This window comes from Bos taurus, chromosome 11 (assembly GCF_002263795.3).
Source record: "Bos taurus isolate L1 Dominette 01449 registration number 42190680 breed Hereford chromosome 11, ARS-UCD2.0, whole genome shotgun sequence".
Taxonomy (NCBI): Eukaryota; Metazoa; Chordata; class Mammalia; order Artiodactyla; family Bovidae; genus Bos; species Bos taurus.
This window is the reverse complement of record NC_037338.1, coordinates 78,854,856-78,874,002: the sequence shown is the minus strand read 5'-3', so window position 1 is coordinate 78,874,002 and position 19,147 is coordinate 78,854,856. Positions and strand designations below refer to the sequence as shown.

Here is a 19,147-nt window from a genome sequence, read left to right as displayed (position 1 = left end):
TACAATTAGAATCACAAAAGGTTTGTGCCGCAAATGACTTCAGCAATCATGAATCCAACCCCTTATTTTACAGACGGAATATTCCAAACACAGTCTGAGAAATCAGAAGAGTCAAAAGCCTATAGGACCATATAAAAATATCAACTCAAAAGGGATCAAAGACCTAACTACAGAACTCTTAGAAGAAAACTTATGCATAAATCTTTGTGACATTGGGTTAGGCAATGATTTCTTAAATATGACACCAAAAATGCAAGCAATAAAAGAAAAAAAGGAGATAAACTGGACTTCATCAAAATTAAAATATTTGTGCTCCAAAGGACATCATCTAAAAAGCGAAAGACAATCCACAAAAGGAAGAAAATATTTGAAAATCAAATATATGATAGGGAATTAAATCTAGAATGTCCAAATAACACTTATAACAATAATGTATCACAATAAATTGGATAATTTATTATTATCCAATTAAAAATTGAGCAAGGCATCTGAATAGACATTTCTCCAATGAAGATATACAAATGGCCACTAAGCAAATGAAAAGAGGCTCAACATCATTAGCCATGAGGCAAATGCAAATCAAAATCACAGTAATACTTCACATCTACTAGCATGGCTAGAATCAAAATGTCAGACAATAATGAGTATTTGCAAAAATGTGGAGAAATAGTAGGAATGTAAAACAGTGCATCCACTTTGAGAAACTGCTTGGTAGTTCTGCAGAATGATAAATATAGAATTACCATATGCCCTAGCAATTCCACTCCTAGGTATACACCCATCATTAATTTAGAAAAAGATATTCTTCAAAGTTCCTTCTCACTAAGAATATATTCTCTTAAACATCTTTTCATCTGTTCCATTTCCTAGTGAATATTTAATTAAATTTCCACCGTGTACCCTTTGATGAAATAGAAAATCCATCGTAAACAGATAAAGAAACAGAGAATTAAAGATATAAAATAACTTGCCCAAGGTTAGTCAAGCAAAAATAAACAAAGTAAACAATATAAAATGAAATACACACATTCACACAAAACACAGAAAAACAAAAAACTCATTAAAAGCTCATTTTAGTACCTAATTTCTAAATTCACAGTTAAAATGGTACAAAACATATTTTTCAATTCACAAACACTGTACAAAGTAATCATTAATAAAGTCAGGATAATGGGAAAGTGTTAATAACAGCTACCTTTATGGAGTTCTTATGCTATGTACTATGCTTGGTCGCTCAGTTGTGTCCAACTCTTTGTGACCCCATGGACTGCAGCCCGCCAGGCTCCTCTGTACATCAGGGATTCTCCAGGCAAGAATACTGGAGTGGGTTGCCATGCCCTTCTCCAAGGGATCAAACCCATGTCTCCCGCATTGCAGGCAGATTCTTTACTGTCTGAGCCACCAGGGAGTTCTTGCCACAGTCCAAATAAAGGACATTTAAGGCAGTAAGAGACATAGGAACTGAACAAAAAATTAGAAACTAGACTGATGGTATGGTGTTAATTGAATAAACAAGTTGAGATTCAAATACAAGAATTTTTATATGCTAAATACCTCAGTAAGTTGAATTATATTTAAAAAAATTTTTTTCATTACAATTGTCACGATTTCTCTATTCAAAATGTGTACCAACTGCTATCAAACTCTAGAGGGAGCAAGAAGCCTTCCTTTAAAGAACAGCTGATTGGAAGGCAGTCCTGAGAATGGTGGCAGAGCCCCAATTCAGGGGGAGCCCTGAGTGAGACGAAGGAGCAGCCCACGTCCAGGTTTTGCTCAACTTTCGCTGATCCCATCTGCACTAAATCATAAGATACCTGCTAAATATTCAGTAAATTCTACCATGGATACTCTGACACAAATAACTATTATGCCTTTAGTGTGATATGAAGTAAGTTCACAAACCTTAACTGCTTTCTAATTTTATTAGAAAGCATATAAAAGCATTATTAACCAGTGCTTAGCTACAATTAAAAATTATAGTCATGTTTCCTTTTTTTGATAAAGCCTAAATAATCACAAGTTCATTATTAGCTGAATTCAAAATTTAAAAGTTAGTGGTTCACAGCAAGTCAAACTTTGGATTCAAATCACAGGCACTTGCTTTAAGTTTGTGTACATGGTCCATCGCTCAGTCATGTCTGACTCTGCGGCCCCATGGAGGCCTTAGATAAATTACTTATTCCAGCTGAACCTTGGTCTGCTTACTGTAAACTGAAGATAATAATATTACCAACCTTATAGAGCTACTTGAAGGATTAAGAGAGAAATAAATATAAGCATAGTATAGTATCTGGCACAGAATACATAATTAATAATAGTAATTTTAAATGCCAGTATTTACTGAATTTCTAAAAATTATGCCAGGTATGTTGTGTAATTACATTCGTATATAATTAATGTATCACATACATAATTCATACCTACCCTGTAAGGTGGGCACTATCATTATCCCCACTTAGCAGATGAAGAAACTGAAGGATGGAATGGTTAAATAACTAGCTGAAGTCACACGACTAGAAAAACAATAGAAGCTGGGACACGAACACAGCCAATCCGGTTCCAGAGTCTGTGTTCTTAACCACTATGGCAGACTGCTTCTCCTTAAGGGTTAATAACTGTTAGATGTGGTTGCTATTATTTTTGCTTTTTATAATAAAACTATATATATTCACTAGTCAATACAACAAAAAACAAAAATATATATGACATGTGTTCTTCTGAATCATTATGGCAGTAATTTTGGCAAATTCATATGCATAGATAATGCTATCTACATAAATTATGCTAGATCTTTATTTATTATCTATCCCATCCAGGTAGTTTAGTTCTTAAGTTTCCTGGAACTAAGCCTCTAGGAAAAAGTTAGACAACCACATATTATAATAGATACAATATTTTAGGAAAAAAACACAGCCAGAATAAAAGCAGTCCATGTCCTTCTCAACTATTCAATATCTGGAAAAAAAAATTTGAAATCTCTATAAAGATTACTGGAAAAAAATGTTAAAGAAAGTAATTACGCTTCCAATAATTGAACCTTGTTAACACTAACAGGTAATAGTCAGTAGCCAAGCAACGATGTAAAATAATTTAAAACAATCTAGGAATTCACATATAAGTAAAACCTGCTTGTAACATTATATTTTAATGCCGAGACCTGAAATAAATGTCGACATCGTAATGTTCCCCCACTTTCCTACCTATTCATTTCTCGGCCTTTTAAAGAGCTGGTAAAGTGAAACTGCACTGAATGACTTTGATCGTCACCTCTCGCTGAAGAGGTATACAGAAGATTTAGTGCATGAGCTACAGGCCAAGATGAGAAAGCCCTATGTGCTCTCCCCACCATGGCTGCGGCACAGGCAGCTGGTACTTTTCAGGCACTTTTCATGCCTTCATTCCTCTGCAAATGCTATTTCCTCTTCTTTAAATGTCACTCAATGAAATACCCACCCTTCAGAACTCAGCTCAAATGAAAGCTTCTGTAAGTAGAGGACGTGTCCCTAACGTCCTTATGCACGGATATCCACTCAGCCAGCACCTTGCACAATACTAAGCACACAGCCGGGGAGAAAGAGTCACTGTTCAATAGATGAACTATATTTTAATTCTGTCTTTAGACATCCCACAGGAAGTGTGAGAATTAACTTCTTATCACTCCTTGTACCCAGTACAGTACCTGAGACAGTATATGCTCATTGGTGGTTTGCTAAATAAATGGATTCTCTTTTAAATATTTTTATACATTCAATAAACATTTGTTACTGGGCAAGCACCGTGGTAGGCAGTGGGGATACAGAAATGAAACACTGTAGACAGATCTTTAAGAAGCTCAAAATCTTGTAGGGAAAATAGACAAGAAAATCAATAATCACAGTGCAGAGTAAGTACTTTGGACAGAAGCACACAGAAGGAATTGAGGGCTTAAAAGAAGAGGTCCCCCAAATGGTATCTGGCTCTTACATGTATAGTACAACAGAACCCTACAAACTAAACTTTATATAATATATAATAATATACAATGTTCTTTTTCAAAGTTTCTGCAGAGGCTTTCAGGAAGAGTAGATGACAAAAATTATACTTCCTAGGACAATATCAGTTAAATACTTTTTTTTGCTTCAGCCTCCAGTCCTCATGAAAATTTGGCATAAAAACTTTAAAAAGGAATTTTACAGGATATGTATGAAACAAAAATGTTGAGTCTTTGGCTGGGTTTACTGCAGAGCAGTGAAAGAACTGCTTGTTAAAATTTCAGCCAGCAAGACCGCAAAATAAAAAAGTCTCAAGACTCAAAAATACAAATAATCATGCCCTCAAGCATTTGCCATTTTTTGAAGGTAAAAGATTTACATCTGGCTTTATTAAAACACAGACTGCCTGTGATTAAAATTACTTTGAGGCTAACCCTATCATCCTTATGATTCTATATTAACACTTTTGATATTAAAAAGAAAAAACATATAATCTGAAGATTGACATAATTTATCCTTTACATTTAAGACTCACATTTTTAATAAATAGAAGATATTCATGTGGTAAGAGTCTGCAACAATTTTAAGCTAAAGAATACTAACATTTACAAAGAATACTACCATTAATGTACATATATAAATATAGAGAAACATATAAACAAACCTAACAGTGAACATAAGACAAGAAGCTGAAAAGTTTCAATGCTTAAAAATGAGCTACCAAAAAAAAGAAAAGAGAAATCAGCTACCAAGGCCCTAAACATAGAGTATAAAATCTTTGAGACCAGCTAAGTATTTTTCACTGGTGGCTGAGTAAGTAAAGAATCCGCTTGCATTGCAGGAGACCCCAGTACAATCCCTGGATCAGGAAGATCTTCTGGAGAAGAAAATGACAACCCACTCCAGTATTCTTGCCTGGAAAATTCCATGGACAGGGAAGCCGGTGGGCTACAGTCCATGGGGTCACAAGAGTCAGACACGACTTAGCAACAAAACCACCAAGTGTGTTTTACATTTGCTTGTATCACTCAAAGTCCTTAGCAAAATACTTAGAAGGCAGAGTTTAACAATTGATTGTTAAGGCTCAATGTGAAATCTTAAAAAAAAAAAAGATTAATTCTCAGATTGAGAAAATAATTCAATAATTCAATGGGTTTTCAATTTTTGATACCTATTTTTTCTAACACCATATCCAATAAACTAGCATGCTCTTAAAAAACATTATTTTGGAAGTTATAGTGAAATGGCAATAAAATATTTGGTAACAACTTTTGACAAAATACTAAGAATAAGATTTGGAAACTTTTGTGGTTACTTCCAGAGCTATTAGAGGGCATGATAGATCTAAAGCAACAAATGTCTTCTGAAAACAAAAAGTCAGGAAAATATTTTATGTTGTTCCTATTAATAGACTGATTTCATCAGAAAAATCTGAACAGGCAAAACTCTCTTCCACAAGCAGCTAAAGTGTTCTTTATGGAAGAGAGGTATTTACAAGCAGTTTATTAGTAATAAGAGTGGTTTCATGGCAAAATTCTTTCTATAATCCTCAGTTTATTACATACTAATCATCACATTGGATCCAATCCTCATACAATTATATTTCCCATTAAAAGCAAATAATGGCAGTATAGCAGTCATGAGATTATTGTGAATTCTGGAGTAAACTTATGATTATTGTACTAAGCAGGATCCTTCTGAGAGTGAAATGGGACATTACTAATGATTTTACTATGACAACAGGCATAGACTGGTACCAAACCTGAACCAAGCACACTAGGAAGTATGCTCATCCTTGTTTTAGAGAATAACATCCTAGTTAATAATACCATTGTTACATTTTAAAATTAGTTTACAAGTAAGACTTGAATAAAGATGGAGTAAACATTAACATTTCCTTACCAAGATCAATGTATTTGGGATCCAGAGGTGTGCCAATAGAATTACACAGAACTAGAACAAACTGAACAAATAAAACAGAAAGTATCAAAACTGCTGCTTATGCACAATAAAAGAAATAACGCTTAACAAAGCATGTTTATTTATTTTTCAAGTATCACTAACGTAGAAAGAATTGATAAAAATTAAATACAAAGAATAGCAAAGATAATCTATAGCACAAAAGTAAAGAAATACAAACTAAAATTAAACTAAGGCTGATTTCTAGATATAGTGGAACACTGGTTTTAAAGAGACCATTTAAGAAACACAAGTACACTGACTACATTTCATTATTTATATTTCTAAAATTGCTGATCAGCTGTAACTTCAAAACTCATTTTTATCCTATAACCAGCTATATAAAGGCTAATTTAATTTGTTACCATTGCACCAAATGTTTCCATCTCGTTCTCCTCCTTTGAAGCAATATATAAATGACATGAGAAATTCAGAAAAATTCAGTTAATTCAGGAAAAAAAACATTATCCAACCCACTGAAAATAACTTAAAATGCTATTTTTAAGTTAAATATACACAAATAATTATCAATGATTCCTATTAGGAAAAATAATCAAGCATAATGTATACTTTACATAAGATAATTCTAATGATAATTTCATTTTTTGCTGTTAGTCATCTTCTCCATATCTAGTACTAAGAATACTATTTTATACAGATGTTTTTCTGATTAGAATAATATTTTCAAACAAGCCCATTCTCAATGTTCTATTTATGCACAGATGCTTTCTTTTCTCAGTGTCTCAAAACTTGTTTAATTTCATAAACATAAACTAAATGGTAAAAATTATACTAAAATATCATGATTTACTCTTCCACTGCTTAAACTTATTTACTGCCACAAAATACAAGTGCTTTACATGCTTATCATTCACATGCTCAGCTCATAGTTTAAAGAACCAAATAAGACTTCTTACGAAATCCCCCCAACTTCCCATTTCTTGCTGCCAAGAGTAATTACTTTCAGCTCCTGTAATTCACTCGTTCGATATTTACCTGCACAAGCGTAAGTGACGTGTTTACAGCGCTGCTTCTTCACTCTGTTTCACCTTGCGACACCACGCACCACACCCACCGGGAAAGCTAAGCACGCGCCCGTCTGTCACCCTTCTTGCCCAGCCTCCCATCTCACATTCTCACCCCTCCATCTTTCCACTATAACTTCGTTATATCAGAACTTAGGGCTTACACTGGTATTATTACAGTTCAATTTTTAAACAACTTTAATTTTTTAAAAATTCAGGGACTACATTATTTTGACTCCATAAATGCTGTTCACAGCTGAGTCAGGTACAACATGATTTTATTTTCCTCTCAAGCATATTTTGCTTTCCCTGTTGTGGATAATTGCCTTTTTCTTCTCTTTGCTTAGTTTTCTCTGTATTTCATACTAACTCAAGTCCCCCATTATCTCCCAGCTACGTATGTCTCCCCTCAGGAGCTCAACCACACTAAATATTGTATTAATTTCATCTTGAATTTCTTCTGGAGCTGCGTGGCCTGCTCTGCTTTGGTGATCCACTCTCTCAGCACGTGCAGAACTGTCAGCTGGTACCACTCCTCACCACGCTCGTCACGTAACCTTGTTTCTTCCTCTTTCCTGGTTTTTCATTTTGGTGAACCATATCCTGAAGTCCCTTCTGAAGTTAAGGAAGCTCAGAAGGTAAATTTTCGGTGATCTCGTACATCTAAAAGTGTCTTTATTCCACCCTTATATTTAAAGAATTGTTTACCTAAGGTATGGAATTCAAGGTGGGAAAACATTTTCCTTCAGAATTTTGAAAGCAATTCTCCAAAGTATTTTAAGTTGACAAGTCAAATGCTAGTATGATTCCTGATCCCATGAAATCTGTTCTGGAACCAAGTGGGAACACAAGATTGGGGTAGCATCCATTTAACTGCCCTGTTTTCAGCAAGAGTCCCTCTACCCTTCCCTATGCTTAGTGCCCCTCAGTGCAGAGACTTTCTGTATCCTCTCTGGAGAGCAAACCAGTCTCCCTGGGACTGAGAAGGGCAGCTGTTCAGGGGCTCAGAGAAGGAGGGAATCTAGAAATCTGCTTCTTTATACACCCTTTTTATTTTCCCCCAAAGTACTCTGCTGCTTACTCTCTTTCTCCTACCAGGTACCACCATCAAATCTCATGTCTCTGGGATTCTGTGATACAAACTGGTTGCTTTTTTCCTTTCTCCACTGATGGAGAGAGGATTCCACTTTCCTGGGTCTGCTAAGGTAATTACCACTAATCCCCCTACTCTCTAAACTCCAAAATTATGTTGCTGTTTCCTCACCCTTTCTGGTCCCTGTGGGCTTGTGGCTTTGCAAAAAATACCTTTCCCTTTGTTTCAGTGAGTTTCAGGAGAGAACAGAGCCAAGTGTGACTGTTCAAATGGCTGCTTTCAACTAAAACTTCTATGCTTTTTAGTGGGATAAAATAGTTTATCAAAGACACTGGTAGTCCTTTTTTGAAAAATGTGCATACTTCTGCAAATATTTAAATGGCTAGCAGGCTTTTTTAAAGGGCATTATTTATATTACATATTTTATGTTATGAGACATTGACTTTTAAAACAATATAACTCCACATAAAAGTACATTTCTGAATGTCAAAACTGTTATAAATGGCCATTGTTACATTTCTTGAGCCTTTGTACTAGACATCTGGTTTTTCATTTTTATTTATGGAATTTTAAATTGGAAAAGGACTGTGGTATTTTAAATATATTTCATAGATCAAAAGCTTCAGTACCAGTCAGCATAAACTGCCAATGGATTAATTGATCAGAGAAAAAATATCAGGGGACAGAGAACCAATGGAGCCACAGAACTCTCCAAACAGAGGTCTAGACAGACCTGGCCAATAGACCCAATACTTTCTGTACCTGCCAGTAGAAAGGCTATGCTTGAGAAGATAGATAACTAGAGCCTAATTCAGCCAAGTACTAAACCCATCTAAGTTTTAAGATATCAAGGAACACCTACCTGAGGGTGATTTTCATCAGCTTTTGTTGCCAAAATGCAGAAGTCTCCACAGGTAGTAATAGAAATGAGACTCTTCACATACTTAACATATTTGTCATTGTTTTTTGTATCCCAAAAGGTAACACAGTACTCTGGACGGTCACGTCTGGTATAAGCATAAACTACGGTGTTTGAGCAATAACCCCACTAGGAAGAAAGGAAGGAAGAAAGGGAGGAACAGAAGGAGGGAAGTGGGAGGGAAGAGAAAGGAGAGAGAAATAGCAATTAATGTTGGGAAAGTCACATTATTATATTTTCTTCCTCTAGAAATATTGCAGGTATGTGTTTTATCAGTGCTGACAAAAGTAATCCTTTAGAAATAGAAAAGAGAGGGACTGAATATTCAGCTTCATATCTCTTCTCACTAAAATAACAAAGCTAAAAGTAATAAACACAGTTTAAAAAAAAAAAAAGCACTGCAAAAATAAATTGGGCTTAACTTTCCTCATTTTAATTTGTAAGATTTAAGCTTCACTGGGGAAAGTTTCAGATTTTTCAATAGTCAATAATAGCCGTGTGGGGGACTACAGCAAGAGGGATCCCTTCTGAAGTTCAATTCCAAGTCCTGAAGCCAAAACTCAAAGACAGTTGCTTTGCCTTTTTTCTCTCATCTACATTTTTTATATTTGTTTTTTATCAGAGTAGCATATGCACACAGTTTATAGTCAAATAATTCTGCATGGTTTATTTAACACAAAACAAAATGCAGGACCCCCTCTGCCTAATTTCCTCCTCGGAGTAGCCATTTACAACTCTTTTAGCTGAAAACTGTTTTGGTTTTGATTTCCATATCATATGTGTATTGATTATAGAACTTAGAGCTTTCCCTCTCCCGACAAATTTATACATAATTTTGGATAAATTGATATTCAGTGTCAACATTATTATCATTGTCTTTACTACTGCTTCGGGGGGCACACGGCACGCTGACACTCTTGGTACTCTCTATATATAGTATTCCAGAAAAGTTTACTAGTTTACTAATTCTACACTGTTCACACTGAAGAGCCTCCTTTCAGCTGCTTTCTAAAACAAAGTGGCTATGAATATATACAAAATACAGAGACTATACTTTCAACCATAATAAAATTATATAATAAAAAACATCTTTTTTTTCACAACTGCTCTGAATACTCACCTTATAATCAGGTCGAATATTTGCAAAATATATAAAAGAATCAACAGTCAGTGCAATTTTCAGTCCACCTCCTTCCCAAGATAGTGCAGACATTTGCTTTCCAGGAACCATCAAAGTACCTAGATGCTGAAAAAAATAATTATATTTAACCTAAAGTATCACAATTTAAATAAAATATCACCTATCACTTCACAGAGATCAAAAGTGGTACAAAAATTATTTTATGAAAGGTTGTTACATACTTCAAATCAGTTTCCTTCCATTTTTATAATGAAAAACAAATGTATGATAGGAGAAATTAACAAACTATTGCCAAAGAATTCAGTATCAAATTTCATCATATCTAAGATGCCAGAGATTTAAATATGCATCTTTATTTTTATGTCCAACTTAGGAAAGAAAAACACACTGCTGCAAGTTAAAATAGGACAACTTTGATTTTAAGATGCATCCCAATTTAGGGTTGGAAAGAATTGTGCTTCTTAGTAAACTCAGTCCTTAAGTCCCACCTCTTATTCGGCCTCCACCCGCCCTCAACAGCCAACCAGACGCCCAGCCTTTTGCTTTCACTCCTTTCCTTCGTCACAACTGCCTTCTTTCTTGACTGAACTATCTAGTAGCCTCCTAACTACAATTTACCTTTACTCTCTTCTTTCATTCCCACCCTTCCAATTCAATCCCTGCTACCACGATTATCATTCTGGAACACCAATCCAATCATATCCTAGTCTGCTTTTAAAAATGTTTAATACTTTTTCAAAATCAGTAGCTACCCACCATCACACTTTCTGGAGTAGTATACAATGCCTTTCCCCCATTTGCCCAAAACTCTGTGGCTCAATACTCTACGAGTTAACCATAGTTACCGTGTTCTCCTCGTGAGGGAACTACTCTGTCTCCATTCCTTTGGCCCATATAATCTCTCTTCTGCCTGAAATCCTTTCCCCCAAGCCTCTCCCATCCAACTATACCTTGTCCTCCTGGAGTGCTCCTATTCACCCTTTAAGACACATCTTAAATACTACTTCCTGCCTTCTTGCCTCCCTCTGTGGTTCCAGAGAATTTAGACAGTGAGCTACTTGACAGCAATAACTTGCTCATATTCACTTTTATTTCCCTATCCCTTAATAGATTCTTTGGTAAACAAGTACAAAAAAATAAAAAATCTATCAAGTAAATAAATGTATAATGTAATCAAATGAATTTCTTTGTATACTGACAGTATACTTAAAGGTTAAATTAGCAAATGAATAGATGAATACAAAGATCTTTTTAATGTGGCCATAGAAAGAAAACATTTTTAATCTATGTGTATTTCACAAAACAGTATACTCCCCAGAATTTTAATAAATTATACTGGTATCCCTCATTCTTAAGCAGATATGCTCTAAAATCAAATGTAATATATTAAACTCCATTTGCCATGGCATCCAATGGGTTGGGGGAGGGCGTAGTTTTAACCTAGGAGGGTGCACTCTATCTGTCCTGCTGCCTGTATGAAGCCAGAGGAAACAAACAGGCTCTCACAACATGACTCTTGGTACTGACACCCACACTGTGAGAAGAAGGCTGCCATCTCACTCTGCCAACATGGCAGGTGGTGGCAGCAGCAAGGACGAACAACTGACTTTTAGTGAGCACTCACAGAGCACTGCGGTAGGCATTTTCCCACTGCTACCTCATTTAATGTTTACAGTAGAGTCTTGAGGAAATAGGGTAGCTGAGTCTTAGAGGTTAAGTAACTTCTCTGAGTGTAACAGCACTGTAGAAACAGAGTTCAAAGCCAAAGCCAGGCCAGACTACAAACCCCACACTCTGTTATCCCCTCCCATAGCTAAGACCACACTGAAAAGACCAGAAGATCCTAGCCCTCAGAATCAAAAGTGAATTCTTCCCTGAGGTTTTCCTTAAGTTGACATCTCTAGTTAAGTTCCTTTCAAGTTCTTCCTAATAACATAGATCCAAAAATAAATACCTTATATATTCACTTATTCAAAAAATATTAAGTGACCAAATACCCCGAGGACTAGGCTAGATATTTTTAATTACAACTATACCAAAAGCCACTTACAGTTTTCAATTTAACACATAACACGGTGATTTGCAAGATAAAGCATATGGGCCTTTGAATGCATGTTACCTAGAGAAGACTAAACTAACAAAAATAAGCTGAATAATACAGTGATAAATAAGCCAATGGCAACAGATAGAAATAACCAACAAAGAACATGAATTTAAAAGAAAGCTATAAATACTGAGATAACCAGAATTCAGATTTTTAATTATTTAGGAACCTTGAGAACTGCACTTTTGTTTTTCCTTAGCTTTTAGCATCTACCAGAAATATTATTAGCTGATAATGAACAGAGACCGCCTACACTCTAGAGAACATTCTACTAGGTAACCTTCAGCATCTTCTGACACCAATGTTTACCCTGACAGAAATTATTAAAATACAGAAAAAAAAAATACTAACATAGTAAAAACAACTGGTACAGACTTTGGTATAGGCAAAAATAGAAATTATTGAAGTTTGTGATGAATTTATAAAAACCAACAGGATATCCAAAAGAAACCGAGTTTAGTCTATGGTTAGAAAATAAAATAGGTAAATACTTATTAATATTAGTGACTAAATTCTCACTTTCTAAATAAAGTGTATAACATATTAATTCTCCTATTTGATGTTTACTACTGCTTTAAGAAAACTCTTTGAAAATTAAATTTATTAATAATAATACTGAGAAGGATAGTATTTATTTTTTAAAATGTATTTATTTTTAATGTAGTAACACCTATGATTCATTCTTAAGATAGATTTTTCTTAAAATAAGCAATTATTTCACAACAGATTGAAACAGAAGTTTGGGAGAAGGACAGACTGCAATGTATATTTAATACCTATCCACATTTAATATATCATGTTAAAACCCCCTAAAATTAATCTGAAACAACTAAATTACACTAAAAACAACTCAAAAACCACCTGTGAAAAAGATGCATATGCATATTACGGAGAAAATATTCTCAATAACTATTCCCCAGTGATTTCTTACATGAAACATCTGGTTTTCTAAATGTAAAGATTATAAAATAAATTCCATGATAAAATGAAGGCTTATGAGGATATTAATCAAAGAAATACACCTAATAGTTGATCATTTTTATTTAAAATGTCCCTTTCAAAAAAAAGTGACAAGTGTATATCCCTTCCTCCATTCTTTTTTCCCCTACCTTATTCACTGCATATTTAAATGGAAAGAAAGAAAGACAAAATCTTTAATGAGACATTTACCTCACCAAATGGAGTATAAAATTGCACAGTGTTTACATCTTTATCCTGAGTGATGACCTTCTGGGAGCCTGCCACTGCTAAGACGCTGCCAGTATGGTTCCACTGGATACTTACTACATACATGCCAGTATCAATTAAAACAGGATCTAGGCCAAAAAAAAAGGAATAATGGTAAAATATTTAGCCGAGAGAACTTTTTATAATCTTAAGAACAATTTTTTAAATATTTTTTTAATTCTCCACATTTAAAAAAAAAGAAAAATTACATACTTTGGTCATTCTCATGTCTCATTATTTGGCATCTCCCATTGTCAAAACAGATGGCGAGACAGGGGCAATCTGGCTCCACGTAACCCTCTGTGCCGTGGTACCAATGAATTCCAGCAATGCTGACTGCTCCAGTGACATTCACTAAACAATTCATCTTCATTTTCACCTAAATAAAATCAGTGAGCCAGTATTTTATATTGAAAACAGTAGTACAATTAGTGTGAATAGAGTATTATTATAGAAGGAACACTGAAATGTGAAAATCTGGTTTTGAATGCAAGCTGCATCACTTACTGATTCACCAACCATGGGCAAATCACTTCACCTGAGTTTCAGTTTTCCCAATTCATAAAATGAGGATTAAAAGTAAAAAAAAGTTCATAGAGTTTTGTGAGACTCAAATGATCAAAGGTATACAAAAGTGCTTTGAAAATAGCAAAGTGTCAAACAGCAAATAGCAATATGTAGATACTGGTTATTATCACTTCCACTGAGTGGATTCATGTGATGTCTTGACCTGACTAAAAACAAATCGCCATAAGTAAGGTCAGAGGTCTGCCACAGCTAGATCTCACAAAGCCAGAGCTTTCCTTGAGATTCTATCCTAGTCTATTCTATTTTGCTTTCTTTCCAGGACCTGATTTTTGTCCCTTACTGTATAAGCTTGCCATCCTTTTCACAAGCTTTAATGCCTTGCTACAAAAAATATCTTTGGTATCTCATGTAAACTTCGGCTTTGGAAATTAGAAGACACAAAGGTTAACTTCACATCATCCTACCCATCATTCCTCAGTTTCGACACACTGCAGTTTTGTCCCTTCCAGCTATCAGAAAATCAGAACTAAAAGCACTAATTTACCTTGAAGCAACACAGAATGTTTTCTTAATAAAACAAATTCAGGAAAAAAAAAAACCTGAATTAAAGACTATCTTGATTACACAAATTATCATAATGAATAAATGTGTGTACACATATAAAAATGATATATAAGCATACAAAGTTGTAAAAACAAAAGTATATATACACATACCATAAAATTCCCTTGATTATCATAAATGTGTATCTCTCCATTGGCCATTCCAAAAAGTAAGGCTTTACTATCTGCAGACCATGCTACATGGCATAACTGCACACCCTTCAGGTCTTTTCCCCAAATGCGATTCCCTAAAACAAACATAAAACATAATTATTTCACTAAAATTTCAAAGTCACGATTCTCTAACAACTGCTCTAGAAATCTTTGTTTCCCTAAAGGGCTCTCACATTCTTCACAGCATTCAGTTGTTTAATTTATTCAGTCATTAGATCCTTACTGAGCACCTACTATGTGCCAAACACCCTACTAAGCATTTGAAATAGCAGCTGTTTCCAACTCTCTCCCTTCTCTTCTAAATTCTGACTCAGAACCTTACTCCCAATTAGCAGAAGAATTCACCTTTTACTTTGGAAAGAAAATAAAAGCTTTCTCCAAAAAAAACCCATTCCTACTTTCAAACATTCAGAACACAAGTGAATCCACACTTATTTTTCTGCTTTGCCTCCTAATACAAAGGAAGACATGTCCCCAACAAGACACCAATCTAAAGTGAATCCCTCTACCTATTCTGATTTAGTCCCTCTGACTGCCAACGCAGGAGACACAGGTTCAGTCCCTGAGTCAGGAAGATCCCCTGGAGAAGGAAATGGCAACCCACTCCAGTGTTCTTGCCTAGGAAATCCATGGACAAAGGAGCCTGGTGAGCTACAGTCCATGTGGTCGCAATGGGATCGCAAAAGAGTCAGACACGACTTACGGACTAAACAGTAAGACTTAAGTGGTTCTTCTATGTCATCAAATTGTACAGCAACTATTTTCTCTTTTCGTATTTATTTTTCTGTCAGAATGCTAACATATGATAACATTTAAACCTCTAAATATCAAAACTTCAGGTAAATCTTGACCTTAGCTCTGGGTGCAAAACGCATTACCATCCACTGAACCAACTATCACAGCCCCATCCTCGTATACAATGCAGATCTTCTGTCCATCAGCATTCCAGCTCATGCTTCGAACCACTGACTTATTTCTGTTGTTGATCATCTCTTCATACCAAGAGCCTGTATTCACAAAGGAAAACAAATGGCAAGTCAAAACTTTCACATCTGATAAATGGTACTTCAGAGTTGGAAACTTTCCATAAAATAGACGATGGGACAAACAACTGCAAAGTTTTCCACAACCTAAGACATTAAACTACAAAATCTTCAAATCCAACAGAACAAGATGAAAAAAATAACTCATGCCTTTACTAATAATTGCTTCAAAGATTATCACAGAAAACACAATAAATGCCTATCCTTTTTCTCTTTTTTTCTATCAATTAAAACATAAAACTTCATTTGCTTCCAAAGGGCCAAAATGAGTGATTTTTCTCAAAGACTGATTTTTCCCACTTGAGTGCACCTCAGATAATAAGCAAGGAAAAAAACAGAATAACCACAATTACTTCGTAAGTATACCCAAACTCTCCAATGATTAACTGTAGGCATGTTAAATGTAAGCGTATTATGTAAAAACTAGAAGACTGAAAAAAATTTTAAGCTCACGTCACATTAGTGATATCACATCACTAAACCTGAGTGACAAAAACGTTCTTGTATTTACTTACATGGGGTTGAAGTGAGATGTGACTTGTCTCAAGGTATAATCAAATGTGAGGCATATCACAAGGCTATTTTGTTTTCTTTTTGTTCTTTAAAAGGCTTTATTACATTCCCATACATACAATTCTGGCCTAAAGCCAAGCAAGTAATTAAGTAACATGGAAAACTAGTCAGAACAGGGCATTACCCATCAAGACTGAGGCTCAGAGAGGACCTACTCTAATCTCGTGTACCTTCACATTCTACTCCCCACACACACATACACAGACATAAACTTTAAAAATAAATAGATGAGTTTGTGCACTACAGCATATTTTAATTAAGAATTTTTTAAAGGTATATACCCTAAGCATTTTTAAAACCACACATGAGCTAAGGTACCCTTTTCATTCAAAGATGATGCCTACAGGCCTCAAGAGAACATGTATTATGAGTTATTTTTCTGGTAACAGTGATACACCTAAATTAATCTTTCTCTGACTCTTTCAACTCTGGGCAAAAGGCACAAATGGGGAGCCAGCAGTCAGAGCTGAGATAAAAATCTATATCCATGAAGGAAAAGGAAGCTAATTGACTCATTAAAGGAAATGAATTATTGCTTTTGACTTCTTCATAAATGTGTTTTTATCTACTAAACTAACTCCAGTCACTGACCACAAAGAAATGAATTCTTATTGGAAACTTGAAAAAAAGAGCTATCTCAAGCAGAAACTATTCTGCCAAGAGTCTAAGCTCAGTTTGAAGATAATCAACAGTCACATAATTCACTTTCTTAATGCACGGTCACAGTTCAAAAGAAATAAGGTTAAAGGGAAAAGTAGGAATCCATAAATCTGGAAATATCACCCCCCGTGAACTCCTACTGCTGGTTAAAAAGGGTCTATTTCAAAGATGTTATTTCTCCGTTCAACTACTGTGATCCAAACTCCAATCTGTGGAAGATTAAATAAGCTGTCTTAATATACCTTTATATAACATCCAAACAATGATAAGCCCATTTTGGTCACTGGTAGTCAACTTCTGATATTGTTCATTCCATGTTACAATTTGAACAGAACCTAAAAATTTATAAAAACAGTTTAGAAACTAAAAAAGCAAAAAGAAGCTACAATTAATTTTAAATTTATATTTTTATAATAAATGCCGAGAGTATGTTAAAATCAGTACCATTTCTGGGCAATTAACCAGTCTAAAGTTACTCAAAAATGTTCACAGAACACAGTTAGTATTATCAGTTGCTTCTACAACAATGCCTAATACTAATTTTCATGTTTATTCCTATTTTATGCCGGCTAAGGGACCAATTAGGATCAGCTATAAGAGCTGCCATAGATCTGATGACAGATACAAATGTAAGTAAGGTTTACCCAATTAGCCTGACTCCCAAGGACTATGATGCCCAAAGGACATCATACCAAGTACTTGTTTTTTTTCTTTAGAGGGGGTGGTATTTGTCAAAGAGATGTCTCTGAATCTCTCCCCCTGCACCACACCTTGTTTTCTATTCTATTAGTAACACACTCTTGAGCATATCTTAAACCTCTGGGTTATATGAACATTTTTTTAGTTTTTTAATCCCTGAATACTTTATTGTATATTTCCTAAGAACAAGGGCATTCTCTTTCAAAACCGTTTTACAAATTAGAATTTTTAACACATACACTATTATCTCCAACCCACAGTCCACATTTAAGTTTTATCAAATGTCCAAATAATGTCCATGATAGATAGCTGTTTTTCTCATTTCAGGATCCAGTCTGGCATCATCCAGTACATTCAGGTGTCATGTCTCTTCAGTCTACATTAATCTGGGACCATAAAACATACTCTTAAAGAGGAGGATATCCTATCCATAGACAGATAGTATTTTTAATATATAAAATAATAGCTATTTTTTTCATACCTATTGAAGATGCTATTTAATCATGTGAAAGTTGTTGAATGACTCTAGGCCATGTAAATTATGGCTAAACAGAAATGATTACTTTAAATAAGACCATTGTTTAAAACAACATTTTTGCATAATTGTGGCTAAACAGAAGTGATTACTTTAAATAAGACCATCATTTAAACAATGACATTTTTGCATTAAGTAATTTCTTGGAGGAAGGCATGGCAACCCACTCCAGTATTCTTGTCTGGAGAATCCCATGGACAGAGGAGCCTGGTGGGCTACAGTGCTGGGGTTGCAGAGTTGGACACGACTGAAGCGACTTAGCACGCACGCACAAGTCATTTCTAAGGCTTCCCTGATGGCTCAGCGGGTAAAGAAACAACCTGCAATGTGGACTGGACCCCTTGGCTCCAGGAGACTCTGATTGGATTCCGAGGTCGGGAAGATTCCCTGGTGAAGAAAATGGCACCACTCTAATATTCCTGCCTAAAAAATCGCATGGACAGGAACCTGACAGGCTCCAATCCGTGGGGCTGCAAAGAGTCAGACACAGCTGAGCGACTAAGCATACACACACAAGCGGTTCTAAATAGCTAAAAATACTATTCAAATATGATTTAAAAATTTACATGACTCACCACTATGACCTTCGAGAGTCTGATTCATAGAAAGGTTACTAGGGGCTGCAAGACCCCTCAATTTTGTATCATCTGAAAAAACAAAAACAAAACATACTATGGCAAATATATAAAAGTGACAGATTATAAGATTTTGACATTTCTTGCTTTTTTCCTATTCCTAAATAATATTAGAATAATATTTTAAAGAATGCCTTATTCTGACTTATTTTTCTCATGGTAGAAACATGGACAAACACGTACCCCCTTGCAAGATATTATTCTGGTGAAATAAAGCAAGATGTATAAAAGAATACTTTATTTAGCATATTAAATATAA

At 35.0% G+C, this 19,147-nt stretch overlaps 1 protein-coding gene across 2 annotated transcripts in view; it reads right to left on the bottom strand.

The window, feature by feature from the left end:
- WDR35 (WD repeat domain 35) overlaps positions 1–19,147 on the bottom strand; it is a 51,993-nt gene that overhangs the window by 24,477 nt on the left and 8,369 nt on the right. Inside the window, exons 3-12 of one of the 2 annotated variants that reach the window (XM_024999528.2) lie at positions 18,829–18,900; positions 17,262–17,354; positions 15,622–15,750; positions 14,684–14,817; positions 13,653–13,818; positions 13,383–13,528; positions 10,088–10,213; positions 8,911–9,096; positions 6,296–6,328; positions 5,874–5,934 (exon numbers count right to left, since the gene is read on the bottom strand). In XM_024999528.2, the coding sequence (XP_024855296.1) occupies positions 5,874–5,934; positions 6,296–6,328; positions 8,911–9,096; positions 10,088–10,213; positions 13,383–13,528; positions 13,653–13,818; positions 14,684–14,817; positions 15,622–15,750; positions 17,262–17,354; positions 18,829–18,900 (1,146 nt within the window). The remainder of the gene's footprint in view (positions 1–5,873; positions 5,935–6,295; positions 6,329–8,910; positions 9,097–10,087; positions 10,214–13,382; positions 13,529–13,652; positions 13,819–14,683; positions 14,818–15,621; positions 15,751–17,261; positions 17,355–18,828; positions 18,901–19,147) is intronic. The other variant, XM_024999529.2, reaches the window with a different exon arrangement.